General features: G+C 35.6%; 2 protein-coding genes across 2 annotated transcripts in view; one reads left to right on the top strand and one right to left on the bottom strand.

Moving 5' to 3' along the window:
* Positions 1-20,766, top strand: part of LOC144445396 (prolactin-releasing peptide receptor-like) — a 39,045-nt gene extending 18,279 nt beyond the window's left edge. Inside the window, exons 3-6 of the mRNA XM_078134934.1 lie at positions 5,190-5,411; positions 7,286-7,511; positions 17,668-17,902; positions 20,628-20,766. Of these exons, the coding sequence (XP_077991060.1) occupies positions 5,190-5,411; positions 7,286-7,511; positions 17,668-17,902; positions 20,628-20,766 (822 nt within the window). The remainder of the gene's footprint in view (positions 1-5,189; positions 5,412-7,285; positions 7,512-17,667; positions 17,903-20,627) is intronic.
* Positions 20,767-23,845: 3,079 nt separating this feature from the next.
* On the bottom strand, positions 23,846-26,044 carry LOC144445397 (uncharacterized). Its single transcript, XM_078134936.1, has 2 exons — positions 25,952-26,044; positions 23,846-24,508 (listed from the first exon to the last, which is right to left on the bottom strand). Exons 1-2 carry the CDS (start codon positions 26,042-26,044, stop codon positions 23,846-23,848), a joined length of 756 nt encoding a protein of 251 aa, XP_077991062.1.
* Positions 26,045-27,887: the final 1,843 nt, after the last annotated feature.

Below are 27,887 nucleotides of genomic sequence, written 5' to 3' on the forward strand. Positions count from 1 at the left end.
GTTCGATATCAATCTGATTAAAATCCGATGTAGATGAGGCGATCAGGCTAAAAACGTAAACATGTACTACGAAGGTTAATTCAAGCAAAATAACGAAGTTAAAATAGCAATGAATGATTAGCCGACATCTACATCTGATTTTAGTTATGATATGTTCGATATTACTGTCACATAGTGATCAATTGTGCTTTAGTGGTGACCTTTGACATATATCCATACATTGACTGTATGATATCAGTGCACATCTCTCTGCATGGCAAGATATAGTTGTTTTAATTACCTCTATAATTCTGTGATCTATTCTCTATTGACCTATATCGACTCGTGATGTATGTCACATGATAATGACACGAAATCACAGCATGTCCTTGTCAATGACTTGGTTTCAACTATATATCATAAATGAAGAAGTATGATCAAGTGGTCCCACGATATCTTTAATACTTGGCATGAAGCATTGATATTTATATGTTGTCGTTTTTGCACTGGATTAATTTTGAATTGATTGGGTCTCCTTATAGTAACTCTAAGCTTTGAAATAACATGGGTTAATAGTCAAAATTATAGGATGTACATGGTGTATTAGATAATGCGTCAACAGGACGTCATTGTCTAGATAACATGCGATCATGTAGAAGGCTATCTCCCCTGGTAAGGTGGAGTAAATACATACATGTAACGATAGGCACTCCCTTGAAGACATGGAATATTAAATTCTAGCAAACGGAGTCCGAGGCATTTCAAACACAAAACTTCCACTGATGTTAAAGTCGCAGATGCTGTTTTGATAAGCTTTTTGAACTTGTGAAAGTACTTACATAAAAACTCGATTAAATTGATTATTTGTATATGTTGATGTCAATGCATTCATTCTATGACAGTACAGTTGGCTGCTGCAGTAAGTTGATCAGTTAATTGCATAGAAGGAATCCCTCGACATCTGTATACGATAATAAATTACGTCATCGGATTGTTTTGTAAGTTTTATCTTAATATCAATGTTGAGTTCAGTCAATTGCAAGTAATGGTTAAAGTGGGACAAACTGAGTTTATAAACTTGTCTACTCAGGTGACAAACCATCGATTACACTATTCTAGTATAATGTAAATGTCGATGTATATCTTCTATGACATTATTCTTATCGTTTGGCATTATTAGAACAATTGATTGCAAGTTAGGGATTTACTCGACATTTTATACATATAAAAGTTACGTCATCAGATCATTTACAAGAAATCTCTTTATACTGAGTTTAATTTGTGGCAATCACAAGACTAGTGATTGTTAAGTATGCTTTAGTAAGTAGAATGCTGCAAATATCTAAAGGTACCCCCTTCCAAAACGTCTAAACTTACCCCCCCCCCCCGTCCAACACGTCTAAACTCAGCTTATGCCCCTTTAATTATGCTTCACCAAGTAGCAAACAACAACTACGTGTTTTGATATACAGCCAAACTTACAACAAAGAACGTATGCACACGGCTTGTGCCTCTTTAGTCAGGGCCTCAGAAAATATACTAAATATACTAAGGGACGATCGCACAATGCCGGACAAGTTCAACAAACGAACATAGTTCAGTAAGGGCAAAAACCCCTCCCCTCTCCCCCTGAACTAACGCTCACAAGTGCGACATCGAACATTTATATATGATGTAAACTATAAAAAGACAACCTGCTATTAACAAGCTTGAAAATGTACTACATATTACATCAAACGGGTAAGTGGTTAACGTTGAACAAACCACCTAACCGATGTTGTTGACATTTGCCTAGGGTAAATTTCATATGCCTTTGATAACGTGGTATTGGCGCCACCCCTCAGGACGTTTCAGTGAATTTGAATGCAAAACTGTTGTATAACATTAACGTCAAACGTATGGGTAATAGTGTATCGGGAGTGGAATTACTAAAACATGCATATGATATACAATTGGTGTAATTTGTATGCACTACATTGCTAACATCGTACTAGAAGTAGGCCTTGCTTTAAAGGTACAAGCTGAGTTATATGTTGTTGTGGTGTAATTCTTTCTACATTATATAATAAATGTTATTCACGGTATTCAACTTACTGATGTATAGTTGTATACTTAACCATCACGTGCAATTGACAACTCAAATCTGATACTATATATTCGTCCCAGTGAATTCGAATGCTAATGTTTTGTATAACATTTACGTCAAACGTATGGGTAATATTGTATAGGGAGGAGAATTACTAAAACATGCATGTGATATACACTTGGTGTAATTTGTATGTTCTACATTGCTAACAGCAAACTAGAAGAAAGCCATGCTTCAAAGGCAGAAGCTGACTTTTATCTTGTTGTGGTGTATTTTTTTCTGCTATTAATACATGTTATTCACGGTATTCAACTTACTGATTTATAGTTGTATACTTAACGTACGTGCAATTGACAACTCAAACTTGGTACTAGGATATAACTTATAAATGAGTTGATGACGTATTTTATTATATGTATAAAAATGTACAACAACTCCCAACTAAATATGCAGTCAACATTTCTAATAATGTCAGAACACAAATTGTAATGTCATAGAAGGTATGCATTGACACTGTAATGTCATAGAAGGTATGCATTGACACTAACATTATGTCAGTGAATCAACGCCTTATGTCAGTATTTTCACGTAATCAAAGTTTAGCTTATAAAACCAGTTTCTGTCATTTTAGCAGTGTACCATTATGTATTTGACACACACATTAACTTTCAATGAATGTCGTATATTTTCAGACGTAATCCGTTATGTTTTCTGAGGTCAAAAACAGGGAATGAAACGTCACTTATTAATCTTAACTTGATAGCAGAGTATACGTTATTGATTTCACACGAGGGAATAAATCGTGATCAACACTTCCAATGCTGTCACAACAGTTTTATCACTTCAATGTGGGTTTCTGAAACCTAATGGACCGTAATACCTCTGGTGAATAAAACCACCCTTGCCGTCTCTATTCACGATAAATGTCGCCGTTTCCCTGAGAATACACAATGTGTGTATTTGTTGATGAAATATTTGGATATTCACGGCGTTTCATCTACATGATATAGGTCTTTATCCTAATTACGTCAAAATTGATGTGGTGTGGTTTGATATATGACTGATGACCTTTGATCTGTACTTGAAATCAAATGTTCTCACTTCTTAACAATTTCCTAGAAGGTAATCACATATTAGTCTGATAGGTGAGGGATGTACTAATAGCTTTTGTCAACATTCAGGTTTCTGTTTTTAATCTTACAATACACGTTTATAAAACGGAGTGAATTATTTAATATGATGTAGAAAGCACAATGGTTTATAGTGACAATCACGTAAAAATAATGCTATTTACTTGAAGCATTACAAATTTCTTTCTGATTGGATATTTGCAGATTATCAGTCCTTCAGTATCCAGAAAGTCTGATGAAACTCTAATAGCGCGAATTGAATATATTCATCTTCAAGGAAATACGTACCCTTTGCTAAAAAGTACTTTTTTCACACACCAGTGTTTAGTCCTGAATGTCTAGACATACTAAAGAAATGATTAATTGAACTCTTAAAAGACTGAACCATGTGATATTGTTAGGTGAAATCCTCCTTTTCTTAGTTACTTTGGTTTGTAGTACATCTGAAGCAAGGCTAGAAATGCTTTGACTCTTTCTGTGTCTGTCTGTCTGTCTGTCTGTCTGTCTGACAAAATTCATATCACCCTATTGGATTTATTCAGATATGACAGACGTTAATTTAGTTTTAGTCAATTTAGTTATTGTCGTCCAAAAACCATACTTTACGATTTTGACTATAAAGTCCTCTCAACACACGATTAGAAAATGTCCAGTATTCAAACCTAAATATGAATTAGTATTTGACATATAGCAAAGTTTCAACCCACTTAGATACTAACGTGTTGTTGTGCAATACATGATAGAAAGTGTTTACTTCCTCAGTGATTGGCTGACTCTGTCAACCTAAGCCGAGTCATTAATATTCACATCACGTATGGTGTCAAGAACGATAAAAATGTGTGTGCTTTTTCTGGTGGACGCTCCGCTAAAGTTTGGTTTGAAATCGTTTTCCTAAGTATTTGGTGAGAGGACTTGTTCAAAAACAACCAGAGACGATACTAACAAATAAAAAAACTACGATATGTAATATGCCACTCTGATATTTGATTGATTCCAAATCGGGTTTCTTGTGCTCATTACTTAAACAATGTTCTACGTTACATATCTTCGCATAGATCACAAAGATGATAATAATGATGGCAGTGATGTTCCTAGCTTGATAATTACCCTTCCATATATTCAGCACTGTGGCGCAATTTACAGCTAAAGCAAGGGGTCTTTGCCTAAAGAATCACTGTACATAACATATACATTTACAGCTAAAAGGGGAGTGTTCGCCAGAAGACAACATATACATGCATGTACAGTTAAACCAGGGAGTGTTCGCCAGAGGACTGAACATAACATGAATTTACAGTTAAACAGGGAGTGTTTGCCAGAAGACAGTCCATAACATATACATTTACAGCTAAAACAGGGAGTGTTCGCCAGAAGACAGTACATAACATCTAAGCTAAAACAAGGCGTATTTGCCAGAAGACTGTACATGACATATACATTTACAGTTAAATGGGAATATCTTCCAGACAGTACATAACATATACATTTAGAGCTAAAAAGGAGGTTTTGCCAAAAGACTGTACATAACATATCCATTGAAGTCAATCAATTGATAAGCTGAGGTTGTTATTCTTGAGTACTTTAATTTTACTTATGAACACGATGAGCGTGATTGCTATCTAAGACAGTATTGTTTACATTAATATAGTCTTTTGGACTCCCCTTGATAACAACCATGGTGTGTCCAACAGTAAACGTGCTGTCATTTGTCAAACAACAATCTAAACTTGTGAAATTATCAACTTTGATCGTAAATCCATGTCATAAATAGTCTTCTGGTTAACACTGCCTGTTTGTAGCTGTAACCATATAGTGCATTCCCATTCAGTGAATATTTTCTAACTTCACACGGGAAATATTTTACTTGTTGTGGTAGTACTGTTCATTATTTGTTGGTTACCCATTGCTAATTAAATCTGATGGCGACATTGTACATCTACCCTTATTCAAGGAATATATTCTAACAATGTTCTAATTCACATATCATTTCACAGGTTATAAAGATGTTGATTGTTGTGGTAGTGATGTTTGCTGTTTGCTGGTTACCCCTTCACATATTTAATCTGGTGGCGAAATTTAACCCTATTGTTTACCATGTGGAAGACTTGGAGGCACAAGATAGAATACGGAAGATAAATGCATGTGTGCTGTGGTTGGCGATGTCCAATAGTTTCATGAATCCTATTATTTATAGCTTCATGAATGACGGCTTTAGAGTAAGCATTTCTCTTTTCTCTTTTCCCAGGGAATGGGTTCGTCATCATGGTATCGGTTTCATATTTAAGTATAATACATGATGAAAGTGGCACAAGCTGAGTTTGTAAACTTTTTACTAAGTGAAATTCTTACATAAAATCTAGTTTGTATATTGTGGTAATGTCAATGCTGGAACAGTCGATTGCACCCTATGACATCCTTTGACATTTTAGTGGAACACCATTGCTTTGTGGATCTTAACATTAGATACTAACTGAATATTCATGACTCTAAGGACAAGAACAAGAATTTAATTTTGATGTTTCTTCGCAATCAAGCAACAATTATGTTATGTAAAATAACGAAATCACTTCAAAACCCAGTTTTTCAAAATACCCCTTTTCCTGAAGTGTCGTTCCCCATTAAGTATGCTTCAATAAGTACTGACTACAGTTTGTTTATGCAGCAATAATTACGTGGTAGATGCAGGCTTTCTGTCAGACTTGATTGAAGTTAATATTTTTTATTTGGATTTTGTAAATTTGTAAAAGGAGATTTAATTTACAAAACAACGCTTATGTATGTATGTATGTATGTATGTATGTATGTATGTATGTATGTATGTATGTATGTATTATATATGCTTCGGAAACAGACGACCTCACTAGTAAAGGTTCAGACAAAAACGTCAATGTCCTTTGTGTCGCTACCCCACTTTACCCACTTTCATATCTTATACTAGATTCTTGTTGGAACTAGATCTGGTTAGCCATTTTACCCACTTTCATGTCTTGTACTAGATTCTTGTTGGAACTAGATCTGGTTAAGATTATTGCATGCGACCCTTTTATCTTGGCCGACCTTCTATTACAGAGTATCGTTTATCACCACAGCAAGAGATATAGTAGATAGAGTCCTACCTTGATTTGAATGTGAAAACGGTTTGTTCACTTAACGAACACTTGATTTACCAAACAAAACTATCTCCAATAATATCAGTAGCTACTTGTTTGTCTCTAGCTCTGTTTAAAATTCATTAGATATATAATCGCTTAATCTTACAATGTCTTTACATGACTTAGGATGTCTCCTATGTCTAATAAATACCCTTAGATGTCACTTTTAACAACAATATTTCAAATGTTGCAAACATCGTACTACTTTGCCTTTAATCAGTAAGATAAAGTTAATTCCCAACTTCTGAAACAAGCATTTTGGTTAAATTAAATAAAATAAGTTATATTATGCATGACAGTGGATACACATGAGATTCTACTGAATGACCGTCTTTTACTGCTCAAAAACAGTCGACGTTTAATTTGTTTTTCGTAATTGGAAATGTATTGGATTTGAAACAATTTCAACCATTACTTCTTTATTAGAGGGAGATATTGTGTATCATTTACTTTGTTACTAATTCTCGTGTTGATGTTAGTCTTGTAGCCTCAGTCATGCTATAACCTAGGTGTTTTCATAGTTTTGTTATATTGTAAAAGTACCATGGTACCTACTATACCTAACCTCAACACCGATTACACTCAAAGCAAATATATAGAATGATAAGGTTACTGAATGATAATGTAACATAAGGTATCAATGACGTCACATCACATGCCTTCATTACCATCAACATCACATTCGGCTGTTTAGTATGATTGAAGGCATTATGAGGGTTTCTTCAACTTTTTATTATTTATGTCATTGAACCCTATATATGTATTATGCCTAAATGCCAGATTTGAGCGAAGCAATACGCACTCGTAACTATGCATAAGTATGCTACAGGTACCTTTGGTACGCAACAGACCCCCCCTCCTCCCCCCAGCCAAAAAGGAAGTGAGTGTGCAGTGCCCCTGTAGAATGATTTAGTCGTCGCATTTATATTTATTACCAGGCAGACCTGAAGTACATGTATACTTATAGTATCTGTCGGTGCAAACGACCTCAAAAGCAAGTATACTTTACATCGTCTAGGCGGGAACGAAGAACACAGTCACTCTCATCGACGTCTTCTTCGTTCTTGACAAATACCAAATTGAACAGACTACTGGCGCCAAAGAAACAACAATTCGAAATGGAAACAGTTCCACAGGAGTTGAAGACACAACATGCTGACTACTGTAGGTCTTACTTTTTTTATACAGCTATGTCTATTTTTCCAAACGTTGATTATCTCTGACATTTAAGTAATTATTATTTGAATTGTTTTGTGGGACTAATAACAGCCCAACGGCAATAACAGCATTCATGACTTGAAAGTAGATTGAGTCGATATGTTGCCTGTATATTTCCTGAATGCATATTTTGTTCTACACCTGTTTCCTAAGCATTTGGCAATCGTAGTGCATAATCTGCCTTTCAATTAACCTTGACAGTTTTTATGCTGGTATCCCATCCTGTACAGTGATCACACGTCATAGTTGTTAGTACCAAAAGGGAAATCAACTCTAAGCTTATAACAAACATTATACTGTTTATTCATAGTTGAACAAATGGAAAGAAATCTGTTCACAAAATATATATATATATATATATATATATATATATATATATATATATATGAAACATTTAGTGAACATATATATATATATATATATATATATATATATATATATATATATATATATATATATAACCACATAAAAGTGCTCAATACGGTTAGTAGAGCGAATTATATACAGGTTTTGAAAATATGAACAAAATTACATGCTATTGACCCTACAGAACTGTTTCGTGAGGTGTGTATTCCTCACTCATCAGGGGTAGAATGGAATATAGTATCTTCGTTTCCTATACTGAGGACACTGAGAGGATCAAGAAAGAGATTTGCTATATATTCAAGGAGTATGGGCTGAACATCACCATCGAAGCCAATAAGAACGTAGTCAACTTCCTCGACGTTACATTTAACCTCGCCGAGAAAACCTACAGCCCATATACAAAACCGAACGCAACCTTGCAATATGTCCATCGAGAGAGCAACCATCCCCCTAATATTATTAAAAACATACCAGCGGGGGGGGGGGGGGGTAAATAGACGCCTGTCATCTATATCATCAGACAAGCAGTCATTCGATCAAGCCGCACCTCAGTACCAGAAAGCATTACACGAAAGCGGATATAAATACAAACTTGAATATAAGCCCCCCCCCCCCCCCAACTATAGGTAGGAAGAATAGGCCACGGCATAATATTTTATGGTATAACCCACCTTTCAGCAAGAGTGTCTCCACTAATATTGGTAAAAGATTCCTCGCCCTGGTAGACAAGTGCTTTCCACAAGGGAACAACCTCAGGAAAATCTTCAATCGTAACACAATTAAAATTAGTTACAGTTGTGTAACTAATACTAAACGTCTCATCGACAACCACAATAAAACACAACTGTCTACCCAGAACGGCTGTAAAAACGAGAATACTAAATTAACTGTCGCGTGAAAGACACATGCCCCCTGGACGGGAAATGTTTACAAAACAGCGTGGTATACCAGGCAACAGTTCAGCGCAAAGACACCAATATCCGCGAAACGTATGTCGGACTTACTGAAAACGAGTTCAAGACACGGTACAGGAACCACACAGCTTCATTCCGCAACAATTTGTCAAGAAACTCAACAGAACTAAGTAAGTATGTATGGTTTCTTAAGGATAAAGAAATTGGTTACGACATCACGTGGAAAATCATCGCGCGCGCGCGCGACCGTACAACAGCTCCAGTCAGAGATGTAATCTCTGCATAACTGAAAAGACATAAATCATTATTGCAGGTAGATATTCCCTGTTAGGAACATTAGAATAATAGAATTTAACGGTAAGGAAACGCAGATACTATATTCCATTCTACCCCTGATGAGTGAGGAATAAACACCTCACGAAACAGTTCAGGTAATTTTGTTCATATTTTCAAAACCTGTATATATATATGTATGTATGTATATATATATATATATATATATATATATATATATATATATATATATATATATATATATATATATATATATATATATATATATATATATATATATATATATCATAACATATATACTTAACTTTCACTTATATTTCTCTATGCTAGATTATATATATACACAATCTAGCATAGAGAAATATAAGTGAAAGTTAAGTATTTCTTTCCATTTCATATGATCACACTGCTAGATTTAATGATTGCCCCAAGACATAGAGGGGTTGGAAAAAAGACAGCGGTCCTGTGATAGTGAGCAGTTAGTATCTTGTAACCAGTGGAAGCATATCATAAAAGGGTCAATATCGGAACATTTTCTCACAGATGTTGTGTTTTGATCAAAAGTAATGTAAATTGGGATAACAGAGTGAAAGGAGCGGGCTGCCAGACAGTTTAAGAGGGATAATATGATGCCTAAGTCTTAGTAATGGTCTCATTAATTTATTTCTCTCTCGTTTTTTTATTTCACAGAGACATCAAGAAATCCTGTTTACACTGGTTTGTAAATCCACTACAGGGACATGCTACTGTTAATGGAACACCACATACAACGTCAACATTAACACAAAGTATTTACGGCGTTAGAGACAAGTTCATGAGAATATAAGTATTGTAGTATTTTGAGTTTCTAAAGTTCCAGAGGCTTGAGTTTAGCTATCTATCAAAGATTACAAATAACAGGATACTAGTATGCTCTTTTCAGCTGTGTGTCAGAGTTTCAAGTATACCGTCTGCAGCTGTGTGTGTCAGAGTTTTTTACAAAGTCGATAATGTCTGTACCTGATTAAAGTGACGTCACATTCAAAATCATATAATTTATGTAATTATGTGCTTTTTGTCAATCATCAGACAGCTGTTAAGAGATATACACGTGTCAAAAAAAATGATCGAATGCTACTTATTGCCATATCCGTTGCCATGGTAGTCACACATCAACAATAAAATTCACAGAACTTTGACAGATACATTACAAATGTAAGCCATTACTGAGCAGGAAATTAAATATAAAAGAGCTTGGTAATATATCAAATTATTTTACATGTTTAGTTCTGACTCAGAATCTTCATGATACTCGGATCCTCTTTGTGTGCGGTATTATATATATATATATATATATATATATATATATATATATATATATATATATATATATATATATATATATATATATATATATATATTCATGCGCCTGTAAGGTATGCCATGTTGGGCGCCCTCATGGATCGGTCAGTCCTCTTAAAGATCGACACCATTGAGGGCGGAGTGACATGACGCATTTTACAGCGTATTTGTAAAATGAAGATTTTTTTTTCATTTGTGCTGTTAAGGTAATAGTTCAACAGTATATGTTAGCAGATCATTAACATTATAGAACATTCAACTCTTTTCTTAAGTCAAAACGGTGTGAATTCTCTCTTAATATAACTAGTTAATGTGCAAAATGACGTAATCAATTGTATTTGTCTAACAATGTAATCATGTGTGCAATTTCATTATTCAAGTCGTAGCCATTTAAGAGGTAAGTTAATAAAAATGTTTGAAATATATAAGTTGTGACATTAGCTTTCATAACTAACTTTTGCAAATCAAATCTGTGGAAACAGACGTGTCTACGTCGATGTTTTATACAAAAGCTTGCACCTAGTATCATGGGATTAGACACTTTGAATTTCCAGGTTTTACAATTATGTATACAACTATATAGTAAACATTCATTTTTAAAGTACAAATATGGCTGTCATTCCGTCAATTTTGCACATGTGGCAAAACCGTCCCATATGATATATGACCTGTGTACATGGTTTGAATGAAATTGGATAATGCATGGCATGGCAGTGACGTATTATGGATGCACACACACGCAGGCAGGCAGGCAGGCATGCATGTATGTATGAGTGGAGCCTGTTGTAATAGTTCTACATTTGGGGAACTAAGTAAGCCTCCAAATAAAACCTTACAATGTCATCCCACGTATTATTCATCAGTAAGATTTCAACTACATAACTCCTCTCTTGAAACTATACTTAACTATAATATAATATACTGCTAATGTCACTATACACTGTATTGAATGTACTACAATATCGTTGGATCGCTGTCCAGTAAGAGGCTGCCATTATTTACGTCCCAGGGAGGAGGGCGGGGAAAAACTGGTAAATTCCATATACATAAGCGATGCTATATACAGCGCCCTCAACCAATAAATCGATCCCAGTAGAGATTGTTCATATTAATTTAGCAACATTAATTGCTCGAGTTTGTCATCATTAAATCAATTAAAATCACTATAGTATGACTTTTACTCCAAGGAGTACATCAAATGTACATATCCCAGCTTTGTTTGAAGTTATATTTTCAATGACTAGTTTAAATAATTCTTTGGGCTGAAGGATGTTGGATGCTGATATGAAGTGAGTATTTTTGAGCTGGTCTTTCTGTGATATTGGCAAACCAGCCAATTGGATAGACAAAACACAGTTGCAATTTCCTTCTTTGATTTGTTTCCACTTGTATTATCGGCATAAATAATAAGCGGAATAATAAAAACTGGGGTCTTGTTTGTATTCACACAATACAATAATTTCTACTAAAAAAAATAATATTCAAAAATAAAATATTGATTTTGCGAACATAAATAACGTTAAAATTTATAAATAACGTGAGTATCAAATCTTATTGTAACATTGAAATTTGACACAAGGGGACAATTAATTTACCATTTTTAATGCTAGTAAAAATAATAATTACGTCTGGTATACTTCGTTTTAAAGACATTTCTCCATAATTTATCCTTTGTGAGAATATGGTCAATAACATAGTTTACGGGCCCAGATATTTCCGTAATTTCAAGTGTCTCAACAAGCTTGAATTCACCAAGTATTGGTACAAGATATCTGGGAATGAATTTTGAAGTAAACAATGTGAATGTTGTAATCGTGAAGTTACCTTATTGGAATCCTGTTTTTGATTGGAATGTTCTTAGCGGTGTGTAGAATAGCAATTGTTGTATGTATGATTTAGTACCTTGCACCATCTAGTAAAGTAATATGCATTATTGTGAAGGGGTGGGGTGGGGTGGGGTACTGAAATCACAAATAATTGTGGATGACGTAAAATCAGGCAATGACTCTCCAATTATATTGTGACTTCATATAACGTGAAATGGTTTACCTTATCAACAAAGGAATGTATGATACCACTTAATGTTTCAAATGTTTGCCAACAGTGAAAATGAGTAATGTATATACATTTAGTTGTATTGTTATTTTCAGGAGTCATTTCAATGTTTTATGTTTCATTTTACACTAATGCACGAGTCAATGTAATGCCCGAGGGGTGTAGAGGAGGCGATCAGGCTAAAAAATGTAAACATGTACCAAGAAGGTCAATTCAAGCAAAATAACGAAGGTAAAATAGCAATGAACGATTAGCCGACATCTACATCGGATTTTAATCAGATTGCATTACAGTTGTGCTGGATTATCAGATATTCCCAGTGGTTCATGGATATGTGAGTCGTGTAGCCAACAGGACTTTTATGAAAGCTCGAGTGATGATGAAACAAACTGTTTATGGCAAACCGAATTCATGTGAAAGGATGATTGGCTGTGATTGCCCAGATTGCAATATTGGTTGGTATCATTTTTCATGTGCTAGCATAACTAAGCCTCCAAGAGGGAAGTGGTGTTGTCAAACTTGCAAAAGGAAACCTGGAAAAAAGAAAAAGAATTAAATAGATTTAAGTGTTGTGCTACACTATCTGTAGATTTTTGTTCATTAGTTTTCTTGTATCAAGTGCAGTATTGTATTCTACACCCAACTGAGTCCTAAAAAGCCAAGTATTCTACTTTTCAACAAAGCTTGTACATGAGTAACAACCAGGTTATTGTTGACAAATGCATTCAAGTCCAAACTAGAACTCAATTTTATGATACAATTTTTTTGGTCAAAATTCATAAATTTAAAATCTGCAAGTCTAATTTAAATTATAGTGTTTCTATACATGTCTTTCTGATATGTATTTCTTCTTTTGGATATCTGGAAGAGAATATATTACACAGTGAAACATTAGTAAAAAATAATAGGTAAGGGTTGGTCGTCAGATGGATCAAAATTATTTACCTATTATTTTCATGCATTAACTAACCAGAGAGCAGCAGACGACATGTACATGAAGCAATCTTTGGGATACCCAACTGCAGCTTGAGTAATTCCGTTGATTGTATGTGTGAAAATGGTGTGCCATCAGTTCCTGTCGACTGAAATGCAAGGAAGTCTCAATATAGTGCCCATATATAATTAAAGTAATGTAGTTTTGATTAATGAGTTAGCTTTGAATTCATGTTAATAAACAATTATATTTTAAAGCTATCTGTGTGTATAGCTATAATATGTATGATAACATTGCTTTGTGTGTGTGTTTCTTCGTTTATAAATGTTTTGTTTATTATACCTGGCCTATAAGGTCAAAATGAAGACCTGGTACGGCAAAAATCACCACAGAATCCATAGATGGAATTCCTTCAATACCGATTTCCTCAAGGATAAACTAAACATTCATGTTTCACGAGATTGTAGAGAGATATTTAAAACTCTTAACTTTATTGACATGAAAAAAGGAATAAACCGTAAAACCGCAGCGTCCATTTAAATGTCAAGGATTTAAAAAGAAAGACAAAAGTCTCGAACACTTCTTCGACAAATATGCAAAATAATTATTTTTATTTTTCAAAAGACGAAAAAATATAGGACCTCAAGACGAATGTTTGGATACAACTTAAATTTAAGTGTGTAATGCAAATTGGCAAAATTATATCTTATCATAGATCGAGGACCAGAGTTGCATAGTACATATAATAGGAAAAAAATATTGCCGGAAAAAGGATACCACGGGTTATCATCGAGTTCTGGTGATTTTTCTTGTGTCTGTTCGTCTTCATTATTGAGATTACCAGATTCAAAAGAATCATTATTGTGAACATTGACATTTTCAAAATAACTCTGGTGGCTGGTCATAGGTGTCGTTATGGCACTCATGTCAAGCCAGTCTTGCAATTATTTCTTAGCTCCATGTGTCCCAGGGTCCCCGTGTAGAGATCGATTGAAGTTGGACTCTCTGTAAGTTCTGTATTTGCAAATTTGGCAGATGAACAAATGGGACGGATTTACATTTGCCGCCATGACTGTACCGTCAGTTATACTAACCGGGCCAGATTAACCAATAAAAACATGTTATTAAACTTACGTCATTTAATGACGTATGATGTTTTCATGCATTAACTAACCAGAGAGCAGCAGACGACATGTACACATTTGTCAACTTTTCTTTAAAAAGAGTACGGAAAAGTCAAGGTGGGTTTCCATTTTATGTCTTCAATTTAAATTTCAAAAAGTATATGTATTACAGTGTTGCCCATTATTTAGATGCAAGATTTCCTTTTGAAAATTATTTTATTCATTATGTTGAACAAGGACTGTCACCATAATAAATTGTGTGTAGGCCTGTATACGCAGCAAGGCTGTATGACATCACATATTTTGAAAATAAACTACACAATATAGCAATTTATAAATATGTTATGTGTTTTCTTAAATTATATTAATTATTCACAAAATAAAACGAATGGTGTACATTGTTTATCTCGTGTACAAGATTCATATGGTTTCGAGTATAAAATAAAAAGTCGTGCAAACATATTTCTAGAGTTTTATAAAACAAATTCATCTTATTATACGACACAACGTTTTTGTATTATCTGTTACTGTTATAACTATAGGCAATGTTTTACTACGGCCAAGAATCTTACTACAGTAAACAGAGAATGTATTTAACGACAGGAGATTGGATCTTTAGATAAGACAATTATGATTCTTAGCAAATTAAATTGGACTATGTCGAGCATACATACAACATTCCAACGACATTCGTTTGAGGTTTTCATGAATGGACGAGACACGCTACTAATTGTATATTTTCTGTGGTCTTTTTTGAGGTCAAACCATAGACCCTCCACCAACGTTGGTCAAACCAAAGAGGTCACCTAGACCTGTACAGGTCGCTCACCAATGTTATTTTCACGATACAAGTAGGTAAACAAAAGCACAAAAATGTATTCTAGATATAAAATTTCAGACAATAAGAATTACTTCATAGTGTTTACTTCAAACTCCTTGATACAATAAATGACAAAACATTATGATATGAATTCCAGCTGACGGTATGAGCAAATGATGCACGCCCTCAATGTACATCAGGGTAGGCGTTTTGTTTTTCGTTGCCTAGTCTGTAACTCGTCCTCTTGTACATGTAATGTTTTTTTTTTCATTTTATTCAATTTCTTTAATAGTCTAGGGATTTCCAAGATGAATTTTGAGGTATGGGAATCTAGATATGATGGTGAACAATAACCATTAAACAGGAGACAGAGGCAAGTACTATAAAAGATTATGTTTACAATATTTACAAACATACAATTAATGGAAATTTCTTTTTTTTTCGACTAGAAATTAAACAGTATGTGATACGTATCTGTATTTTATTTTGATTTGTCAAATTTTAGATGTAAGAATGTAGTGAAATAATACAAATGTAAGAACAAAGAAACTTACATGCACAAATAGTTATTATCATTTCAATATGAAGAATTACAATTTTAGTAGACATGATCAACAAAATGGTGAAAGAAAACAGTGTCAGCTTTAAAAAGATCCTTGAAGAGTTGCAGTCACTGAATATTAAAGTAAATAAAATTATTCAGAGTACTGAACAAGAATTTAAAATTGAACGAGTCCAGTTTAAGGTACGTATGATATACTATCTTCGAAAAAATGTATGTGCATTGGGAGCAATATTTCATACATATTTAACAATAACTTAAACATTAATTAAAACAATACACGCACATCTTTGATTTTCAGCATGAATATTTATGTTAATTAAAAACCCAGTTCACAACAACAAATTACGTTAAATGAAGTACCAGAGGAGCTGAAGGCAAATTGCATTTTTTTACATGGGCCACCGCAAATGAAAAGGGACCTTATGGACAAAATGTTGGATTTTCAATTTTCAGTATTTAGTCAAAGCCTGTATGAAAAGTTTCGATTTATGTATAAGGTCCTGAACTTTGGTCAATGACCCTTGACCTCACCTGAGGTTCGTTTCAAGCATGTATAGGAAGGTATAGTCAACACCCAATATGCTGTGCTAAACCCGTCGTTCTTTTAACTATTTGATTTTATTTATACAGATATACATTTTAAGATGGGACTGTTCAAATTTCAACATTCAGCTCCAGGGGATTGGCATACTTTCTTCTTTGTGAAGAAATTGATTGCCCAATGTAAACTCACTGACAGCATTATACCAATCCAGGGTCGATTTCTTGTCAGTCTTAACCACCATGACGACCATGTTAAACTGTGTCATTTCTTTTACAGTGATCTTTATACCTTTGTCCTTGTTGGCAAGCTGTCAGGGAATCCAAAACCCCACAGCACATTCCTGGTTATAATGGCTGAGTGTTAATTCTACCCCATTTCGAAAATTCCAAAGACCCTGAGTATATGTGTTTAAAGCACATATTTGAGAAGCAACTTCCTATCTTGGTGTTCCAGTATAATGCAATATTTCGCGCTGGGGACCACAGCCTGTATCAGCAGATACTGAGAAGAATTGCTATTTTATTCATCATCTGGAGGAGAGACAGAGCGACACTATCAATGCTTTCTGACGGTTTCAGGAGGACAATCAAGACCTTGGTGAACTGTACGAGTCATATGCATCACTCTTGGCTGAGAAAAAAGTTGAAGTATGGCATTCAATTCTTTGTAGCCAAATACAAATGTACACCCACAGTCCCACACACATCAACAGACATGATAACAAAAACAACACACAGTATTACAGCTACCAAAATACGCAACCAGTTTAAGCCCCAGTTCTTACATGGGTATGGGAGAGGTGTCTACACACCTGATTACACTGTAGTCGCAGGAAAAAAACAGCTGGGTAATTGGTGCAACTCTTTGACAAGATAGCAAAGAACATTGGACAGACAACTTTACTTGGCACTACACCTTCTTCACTTAGATGCAAACGTTTTACATTCAAGTTAACAGCAGATGTTTGCCACTTGCTTTCACCTTTGGGTGCAACAGTCTACCATCACTAACCTTGAAGTGTGATATTTCATCTTGTAGTAATGACATCTCTACAGAGAGAACAGTTCTCCCTAGTGGTCATGGCTGTCATTTGCTATTCCTTAATTCTGAAGGGAAATGTAAAATCTGTTGCCCATTACGACTAGACAAAGTAAAAGAACTTGGACACAATTTTAATGACAGTCTCATGCAGGTCACTAAACACAGACAAATTCAACAACCATTAGGGAGAAATGAAGATGATGATATACCAGAACCAAACATCAACACAGGAAAGAGCAAAGAATACTACAAATCACAGCAATTCAAGGATAATCTGAAACATCAAATACATCAATTCTCAGTAGTTCCACAACGATCAGCCACAAGACAACTTCAACCGCAAATGAATCTTCTTCTTCTTCAACAACAACAACAACAACAACAACAACAACAACAACAACAACAACGGAGACGCTGTAGTTACTGCAAGCAGTGTGGTCATACAAAGAAAACTCGAGGGCAGATCACTTGTCCACAACCACTAAAAGTAACAAATCAACAAGTATCTCCAGTTATCACAGAATATTCTAGGTATTCTTCCTTTAAAAATTGAAACTGGTAGATTTTCTAATTTAGACAGGGAGGAAAGACTTTGTGATTTCTGAAAAGACGCAGTTGAAGATGAGATACATTTCCTTTTTCACTGGGGACTTTATCATGAATTTCGAGAGTTTCTGTTTTCAAAAGCTAGGGAAATATCTCCTCACTTTGACACAAAAGACGTTGTCGAAAACCTAGAACTTTTAATGACAACCATGCCATTTGACCTAGCAAATTTTGTTAGCGATGCTTTTTGTAAGAGAAAGGAATTTATGTGCAATGTTTAAATATGTATGCTTACTTATTCATAAGTTAAAGATTTGTATTACTTTAGTGTCTTGTAAGCCCTAGGGGCTGGGTGTGGATATGGGTAAGTCCACACATGACACTTTAATAAATAAACATAACATAACATATCACTCATGCACCTATTAACATACAGCCTGTTACATTTAATGATGGTGCTATTCAACTTTGGGCATTCCCACCTCATATTTCTCAGTCAACAATTGATGGTCGTTCACTAATAGGCAGCAATGCCTGTACACTAATTTCAATAATATTTGGGAATACATACTGGAACAATACACTACATTGCATGCACACACCACAACATGTGCTGAGAGAGGGCAACAGAATATATGACCTCAATGTCGACCAGCCTGGTAGGAATCTGGCTGTACCTGAAGCTGTGAAATTACTCCCATACCTACAATTACACCACATAGGACAAGAAACACCAATTGCCATTATTAACACTACAGACAATTCCCCAACACTTACCCTTACAAACCTGGCTCTAAACGTACCACCTAAATTTGCTGGCATCTTTATTCTTCAAGGAAAGTCAATCCTACTGATCTCCACTCCTGATCATACAGTTCTGTTTGATAATCATACCCATACCCATGGAAGAGTTGGTGCTGTACTCATGTCATGTCTGACAAGAGAAAATACATTTAACTAACATGTTGCAACACTACAACACACTTTCAAACACAACAAACTACATCAGTTCCTTCACAGTTGTATAGTTCACTAAAAGATGATGACTACACTGAGCCACCATGTTTAGGATGTTGAATCCAAACAATAAACAAATAGTCTATTTACATATATATAGACACCAACTCAACAGCCCTTTTCAGGGCCACCTTACAAAGTGTCTATTCTTAGACACACCCCAAACAGCCCTTTTCAGGGCTACCTCACTGTCAAATTGTCTACTACTTGTAGACACAAACAAAACGGCCCTGACCACATCCTCCTAAAAAGATAATACCACTACCTATACTCTCTGTCATTAAATATATTGCCTTAAAATGACTTTTGCCTGAGTCTTTATCCTAATTTACACCGTCACATTACTTACATGTTATGGTACAAGATACAAAAAATATGTATTTACTCTGATATTTACAAGTGTCATTTTGATGCAAGTTTCTATTATACATCGTTTGCATTGCATTGTTCAAACTCCAATGTTATATGTACCAGTATGTAGTCATTAGATTGCATGTTTGAGTTAACTGTTACACAAAATATGTCAGACAATGGAAAACTTAACTGTGTTACAAAGTGGTGATTTCATTGGATAGTACATGTGTAGGTACATGTACCATCACAGTGATACTGTCGATATATGGATGAGGTACCAAATAAACTGTACAGCTAGTTTCCTTTAAACTAAAACACACTACTTTCTGGTGAACTTTGCTGAACATAAATGTACATTTATACCACAAATTGAACATACACATACAATGTAGTAATACATGTTGTAAATATAATGATACCACATGGTAGATGCTGAGTAGGATAAACGTTAGCACAGTCAAAGTAGTGATATTTATAATGGTTACCACATAACTTACAAAGCGCCAATAATAAAGTCAGTTTACAGGTTCAAATCTACAGGTATAAGCTAAAAACACCAACAACACCTTGTCTATAAATAGTAGTCACCCCGGACCCTGTAAAAAGACAGCTCTTGGATGTTAAATTGCAGTGAGTGAATAAACACTCTCATCAAATAATAGATAAATTGACTCTTAGAAAACATACACAATATATCAAAGTTGAATAAATTAATATACACTAATTAAACTTACAGCAAATTAACTTATGCATGTTTATATATGTATGGGCCAAACTAATCAACTTATGTTCACCGTTACATACAGATGAATGATATGAAAAAGAAAATATCAGAGGACTTCCTCATCAGATGCCCATTTTTTTTCATACTGACCCACTGTGGCCCTAATACTATTACTATTATGGTATCATCGTCATTCATACAAGGATCATCGATTCAATTGATCATGTCTATATTAGGGCAATGATTGGATGTATTTAAGACATGAATAACAAGCATTTCCACTCTTGTCAATTTTTCCTGAAGAGGTCAGGGTAGGTGTCAGTATTGTGATAGTTCTCATTGTTGATGCTTTATCTGCTGTAAAAATTGTATGCTATCATTTTTCTACTGTTATGTACAATCGAATATTTTTTTCATTCTTAGCTTTCCGAAATGGACTCAGTATCATCCTCGTCGGAAAAGTATGGAATCATCAGGATCCGAATGGTCAGGCTATGAAGATGCACAAATGGAATTGTCGGACAGAGATTCATCTTCTGCTGGAGATTTGAAGAAGAGATGAAGTACAGCAAAGGTGAGAAAAGCAATGGATTCGTCTCAAAGTAACTCCAGCAAAGAAGAGAAAGGCAGCAAAAACAGACACATATTCATCTTGTTTTGGAGATTTGAAGAAGATAGAAAAAGTGGATTCGTCTGACACAGAATTATCTGTGAAAAAGATGAAAGTAACTCCAGCAAAAGAGGGAAAGGCAGCAAATATGGATTCCTTTGATATATGTTCATCTCGTATTGGAAATTTGAAGGAGATAGAAAAAATTGATTTGTCTGATACGGAATTTCCGGTGAAGAAGATGAAAGCCAGTTTAGCGAAGTCCAGCAAAGATCCAATGAGAAAAGAAGAAGAAATGAAGAAACTACTTCATTTGGCTATGCAGGTCAGGCTGCATAAAGAGCAACAATTACTTGATGAACCCAACATGATGCGGCCTCCTTGTCCTCCTTCATACGTGAAGAAACAGTTGGAAAAAGCTGAGCGAGCACAGTACTAGTTACCACCATGTTTGTGTAGCGATTATGTCGTAAAAAGAAAAGAAAAAAGCGGTTATGTTGCATTGCAAATTGTAACACAAGGATACGGGTGATAAATGTGAAAAGACGCCGTGAAAAGACACCTTAAGGACATTCACAAAATGTCGAACACTGATGCACTGGAAATGGTGAATGAGTACAGTTTGAAGAGAGCAAGGGATCGGTACTTTAGCCCGAATGCAACCAAAAGGCCCTATAAGGGCTGCATATACGCAAGATGTACAATGATAATCCGCAGACTTGGCAGACACCTGACGCAGGTGCATGGCCTGGGGAAAAGATTCTGTAGATTACAAAAGTTATGTTATATACAAATGTATACCAGAACAAGTAGGATTAGATCCGCAAAACTGAGATTAGATAAATTGCTCAGCAAGATTCCTGCCATTGACAGTGACCATGATCACCAGTCATCAGATGAAGGAAGTAAAAGAGAAAATACAGCATGAATGAATGTTACAGTCTGTATTCGGAGGAAATTTTGTATTATTTTTATATTTTGATGTACCAATATACAGCCATCAAAAGCTTTATTTTACAGTATCAATAATTACCATCTTACTAATGACTAGGTTGTGCCTGGTTGATGTTTTGTCAACATTGTTGGTAATAGCGGTACCCGCGGTAGTTTGACACTCGCACTATCATCTCGTCTGTGACATGACAGGTAAGCGCGGCAAAAATTAGTGCTGTGTGGGGTCATGTGTATTGTTATGTAAATGAGCCTTATTGATACGTACACGTGTGTACACGTACCTACGTATATATGTAGCAAGAAATGCAAGGAACGAGTGATACAGTCTAACGCAATCACAAGTTCCATATGTATTTCTTAGCTTTGTACTACAGTCCGAGCAGCATTATATTATTTTTACTACTCTATTACAAGAGTTTTCTACAGCTGCAACATCTTCATGGCATGATTTGTTGATGAAGACCATTCAACACTTCCCAGATGACACAAAATCCTTGGCAGTACAGTGAAATACGGTAAAGCCACATTTGGGGAGACCAGGTGCACCAGCCATATCCACTTCCTAGGTAATTGTTTACGGAAACATGTCATTCCTGTTGGTTTTCAACTGAAGTTTAAATCATGTTTGTTGGGTCGCGCTACGGTAAGTCACGTTTCCCGTCTTCTCATAAGAACTACCATCCAGGACCACTTACGACAGCGTGATTATTTTGATCAACAACTTATGAAGTCACGTTCATAACTAAATCTGTAGCCATGGACGAATTAAGGCCATCATTAAGACAACGGTCCATGAACTCAACCGTAAATTACACACCTACTTATTTATATTAGCTTGTAGGGAAGGAAAGCTGGATACCCTTACCAAATATTTCCCTAAATCACCTCGATTAGTTCGATCGGAGGTAGGCGCGCTTGTTATGCGCAGACACTTTCTAATTTTGAGTCCTCATCTGCGCATTTCAAAATAGTTATCGTACGCGTTCGAACTCGCACACGAGTTGATGTCTAGCACTGCACTGGTTTCCAGCAGTTCGTAGCACTCACATTCAAAGCCAGTTCTCCTAAGAAGTTCGTTTTAACAGCTGTTTTTCAATACTGTGTGTCCTGTACTTTCGCTGAAGACTAGACTGTGCTACTGTTATTCATTCTGTCTCTGTTTATTGGAAATATGGCAAGACCCACAAAACGGCAGCGTCAGAGTCACGAGGCGGCCATGGCATGTCTACGTGTGACGTGAGCAGCGGCAGACCAAATGCAAATGAACCGCAACCGATGTCTAACGTGGTTGACGTAAGTGTACATTGCGATCCTATGGCCGCGGCTCTGGCTATGTCGTCGAGCTTTCTAGTCAATTGGACCCCTAACCAAACGAACCCTCGCCGAGTGTAGGTACTATGCCTGAGGCAAGGGAATTTATCAATTGCAACTGGTGAATTTGAGAATGCCAAAATATTCAAAATATTTGTAATTATTTTACAAGTGTTTGTTACAGAATTAATACACACATTTGTTTTGTTTTCTTGTTTTAATTCTTCAAAATTCTGACACCATTATAATTGGTCCTCACAAGATATTATTGTTTGGTGTGTTTGTTTTTTTATCACAGTATTCAATGTACATTGATGCTTTCCTGTAGTATTAAACTCACTTACCTGTGTGTTTCTGCTCAGACAAGATGGATGGTATGGTATTCATTATTTCTGAAGTTACTTTATTTAGAAAATAAAATTATGTGCATTGGTTATGGTATATCTCTTTTTGGAGGATGTGGTGGCCCTGAAAAGGGCTGTTTGGTTTGGGTTTGGGTCTTGTCAAGATGAGGCAAGACAAGTAGATAGTTGTTGGTGATGTTCTTGATGTAGTAGTGGAATTAATAGATATAACTGCAACTTGCTGCGCCCTGCAATGCTATTTATTCTTCTGTGCCACCCTTCAACATCGTTAATGGTACGCACTGGATTCATGAAGACACTCCAGGATGAAGGTGACCAGGTACTGCTGTGAATCCATGTATTTCAATGTAATTTATTAGTGGTTGTATATCAGGAGTAGCCCTCTCTGCCAAAGCTTGAAATTAATCTTCGATGTGTTCTGCAGGGTGGAAAGGTAATGCCATCAACTGCTTAATAAAATTGTGCGTGGCTCGATTCTCCATAAAAGGGACTTGCAAACCAAGCTGTTGCACCTTTCTCCACACAGCTTGCGTCAAATGGAAGCAACAGCCTTGAATGCTAGTCCCAGGAAAAGTCGAACTCACTGCCCTCCATAAACCAACTTCAAAGTCCATTACCAACTTTTCTACTCTTAGGTTTGGTACCAGTCTCTTAATTGCCTTTAACACCTTCTTGTAGTCTTTCCTCTCACGCCTTGACATAAGTACAAAGACCAGAGGTACTTGCTTCACGTTCCCATCTGGACCCTTCATGAATGTATGTATTAAAAACATCTGATAAAATGGCTTGTGTACTATTTTGAATGTCGCATCAACATACCAAGACTTTGACTGGCTCAGGACTTCTGTTTGTTGCGATGTATAGAAAATCAGATGACGGGCTCCTTCAATAGTAACATCTTTCTGCAGAAAACCCAGAGGTATGAAACTTAAGTCAATGTCAAAATTCAAATCTTGTGATTCCTCTGGTCGTAAATGTTGCCTCAGACGATTTGCAGTGAGGATAAGGTTTGTTGTAGTAGGAGGACTGTCAGATGGCTGGTCTGGACCAACATCTTCAAACAACTAAAATACACAAATGTAAAATATGTGAACAAAAGTAAAGGTCGAGATCAGGTGTCTTCAATCATATCGAACGCTGTCATAAAACACTGTCACTGAGGAACTACGAGAAAAGAAAAAAGAACATGAACATAGCATTTTAGACAAGAAAAAGAATCACTGTGGTTCAGTGTGGATCGTTTTTATCCAGTAATCCGCGAAGCCGTGTACACATTAACGTAGGTCATATCATGGGTCATATCCTAGGTAACAGAGTGTACAAGATGGCGGCGCCCATAGCAGAAGCTCATATTGCAATCAAGAGCAAACTTCATGAGGTGAAATTTGGATTGCTGAATCATAAATGTCATCATCTGTGCCTACACCAATTCTTCGATGAGCTTGACAAGGACGTTGATATTCAACTCATCTGTGCAGATAAAATAATGTAAAACGCGACCAAGTCTTTGTACATCCGATGTTCTCGAGAGAGAGAGATGAAACACTGGCGGTTGGCTGTGCGTAGTAAATTGAGAAGTAATCTTCAACTGAAGAATCTTTGGAAAGGGAACTTCTGTCGTAACATCCCGACAGAAGTACATGTATTCCATGTGATTAGGATGATTTCAATACTGAGCTCTATGGGTGTAAGTGAGAAGGAGACCCCCTCATATATAACCATAACTTTATTCACTTGGGTCAAAAAGCTGAACTATGTTCTGGGTAGAGGTATGGAAGTGCATGACATCGACCAGGATTTGCTGGCAAAGACTGTTGACCATAAAAAAGTTGCTGTTTTGTGTACTCCTGAGAAACCAGCTGTAATGTATGAATTGTTTCTATGACTTCAAAACAAAACACTGTCAACCCAATCTGATTAAAATCTGATGTGGTGAAAGCGGCTAGATGCCTTTATTTAAATTTTGTGTTTGTTTTTTCCGAGTGATCGCTGCTTTCCCACATCTGATCCTGTAATAGACAATCCCATTGAATGTCGACAAGATTGTAAGGTTTTCACAACCAATCAACACACTTCAATTTCTCCAGTGCAGTGTGCAGCTGCCAACGTATGGCAACTGACTGGCCAATCGAACCCGCGAGATTCAAACGCGATTGTCTATTACACAGGTTCAGATGTGAGAAGGCAACAATCACTCGGAACAAAACAAATGATACAAAATGATGGACATATAGAGGTAAATGAATGTGTCTAGCTGCTTTTATCACATCAGATTGCTGACAACCATACAGGCAAATACACATGAATAAAGTAACTACTGTATTTCAATCAATGTAAATGTGTGTTGTTTATTTATAAGTTCACACATGACTAATCTTATTTGCATTAATTCATTACATTTCATACACAATGAATAATCAAATGTTCAGTTCATTTCACTAATTTCTTAAGGTACTTAGTTATCTTGCCACTTACTGCTGATTGTTTTATTTCCATCATTAACTCACTGCTGCACACCTTACAAGAATTACTACTCTCTTTTGATTTCCACGGAAGCAGTAAGATGGGTCATCATAATATTTATCTGGGATATATTTCATTTTCTCTGCTGCTTTTGATTCTGTATTCCTTTATAATTATCTGTTTTTGGGTCACAACAGCAGAGCATATTCATGTCTGAATACTAAAGACCATCTGTCTGTGGAGTGGAATTATGGCTGTATTCAAGCCGTAAATGTTTGGCCTCCCTGTCCATGGTATTTAGACCAAGACCCATCTCAAACTGGTCATACATGTACATCATAGCTGTTTGCATTGGTGCAACATAACCTATGTGCCACACAATATTATTTACATCAAGGAACAGGGCATGCAAATTGAAGTACCACCTACACTTACGTTTTAGGGCCACAATATCAACTTTATCAATAGTAAACCTTGAAATCAGAGATGTTATGTCTCTCAGCAAGATTTGCAATATCACGAGCCCAGTGATTATTAAACATATGAAAATATCTTCTCAGAAACAAAGTGCATTTACTAGTACCATGTTATTTTTTATTGTACAATATATTCTGATATATACAAGGTCATTGAATATAATAGAACATTTGTTATACAAAATGCAGCCAACTTATTCAGTTGTACATTATGTATTATTTAAATAAATATAAGAAAAATTGTAAATTTGTAAATATCTAAATTATAAGATCTTCATATACATTATGCAATTGTAAGCTTCTTTGATTTTCCGGGCCTGTCATTCAGACTTATGCAGTAATGGGGACTTGGGATCATGGCCAATAAATGAAAAGCAAAAGACTCGTCAAACGTAAATCTACTGATGGTGTATTTTGTCTTCAAATGTAAAGAATAAGGAAGTTGCGAAATAAATATTCAGTACAGGAAAGTAATACTATCATAATAGTCTCTGAATAAACAAAAGTAAATATTACAATAAATAGTTTTCAATGGATATGTATAAATGAAATAATATTATAATAAGTAAATCTCAATTTAAAGTGCAAGTAAAATAATACAATATGAAAAGAGGTTCATATCAGTTTGAGTAAATTGATCAGTGTCAAATTATTTATATGATTTCAGTAAGCCATTTCATTAGTTTTTTCTCTTCAAATATTTAAGCTATAAAATCAATGCTGCATGACAATTGAATTGATTGCAAGTCATGCAACAAGTAGAAGTAAGTTTTACTCTTAATAATTTCCATTAAAACAAACAGACCACAGTTTACTTTCATTTACATTGAAATGTTATCACTGCCAAGCTCACTAGATCATTTTTTGCAGGACTGTATGAACCTTGCACATGTGATGTATACTATTGAATGTCAATGACCCTTCTTTACCATATTCGCTAATTAGCCATGACAATTATGATGTGCAGTCCACTGTTGCAATTAGTGCAAGACAGTCCATGATTGATGTCAGACACTAACAGGACGATTCGAGCATACGCAGCAATCTCACTCTCTGTGACCTGGTAATCTTCTCAGTTGACCCATGTTGTTGTTGTTGTTGATGTTGTTGTTATTGTCATTGTCGTCGTCTTCATCCTCACCATGACGATTAGCCATGTGTTCTACTAACGCTTCAATCACTTCTTTGTAGAACTCTTCACGGGTAAGTATGTGCTGATCACTGTGTTTTGCCTGTAGATGATGTATGCATTCAGCATCATTCTGTGAAGAATGTTGAACACCATCTTCTTCCATTACTTCATCAATTTGCGTTCATCGTTGTAAGCAAACAGCATCATATCGCTGACGTCAACACCACACATATATTTGTTGTACGTTGTAACAACGACAGGTTTCAGTGGGTTGTTATGGTCTGGGTCATTCTGAGCTGGCACATTGGTTGACAACATCAACACTGGTTTGGGTTTTGACAGCTTTTGTGTCAAATCTCTACATAATACTTT

The sequence above is a fragment of the Glandiceps talaboti genome, chromosome 14, assembly GCF_964340395.1.
Source record: "Glandiceps talaboti chromosome 14, keGlaTala1.1, whole genome shotgun sequence".
Taxonomy (NCBI): Eukaryota; Metazoa; Hemichordata; class Enteropneusta; family Spengelidae; genus Glandiceps; species Glandiceps talaboti.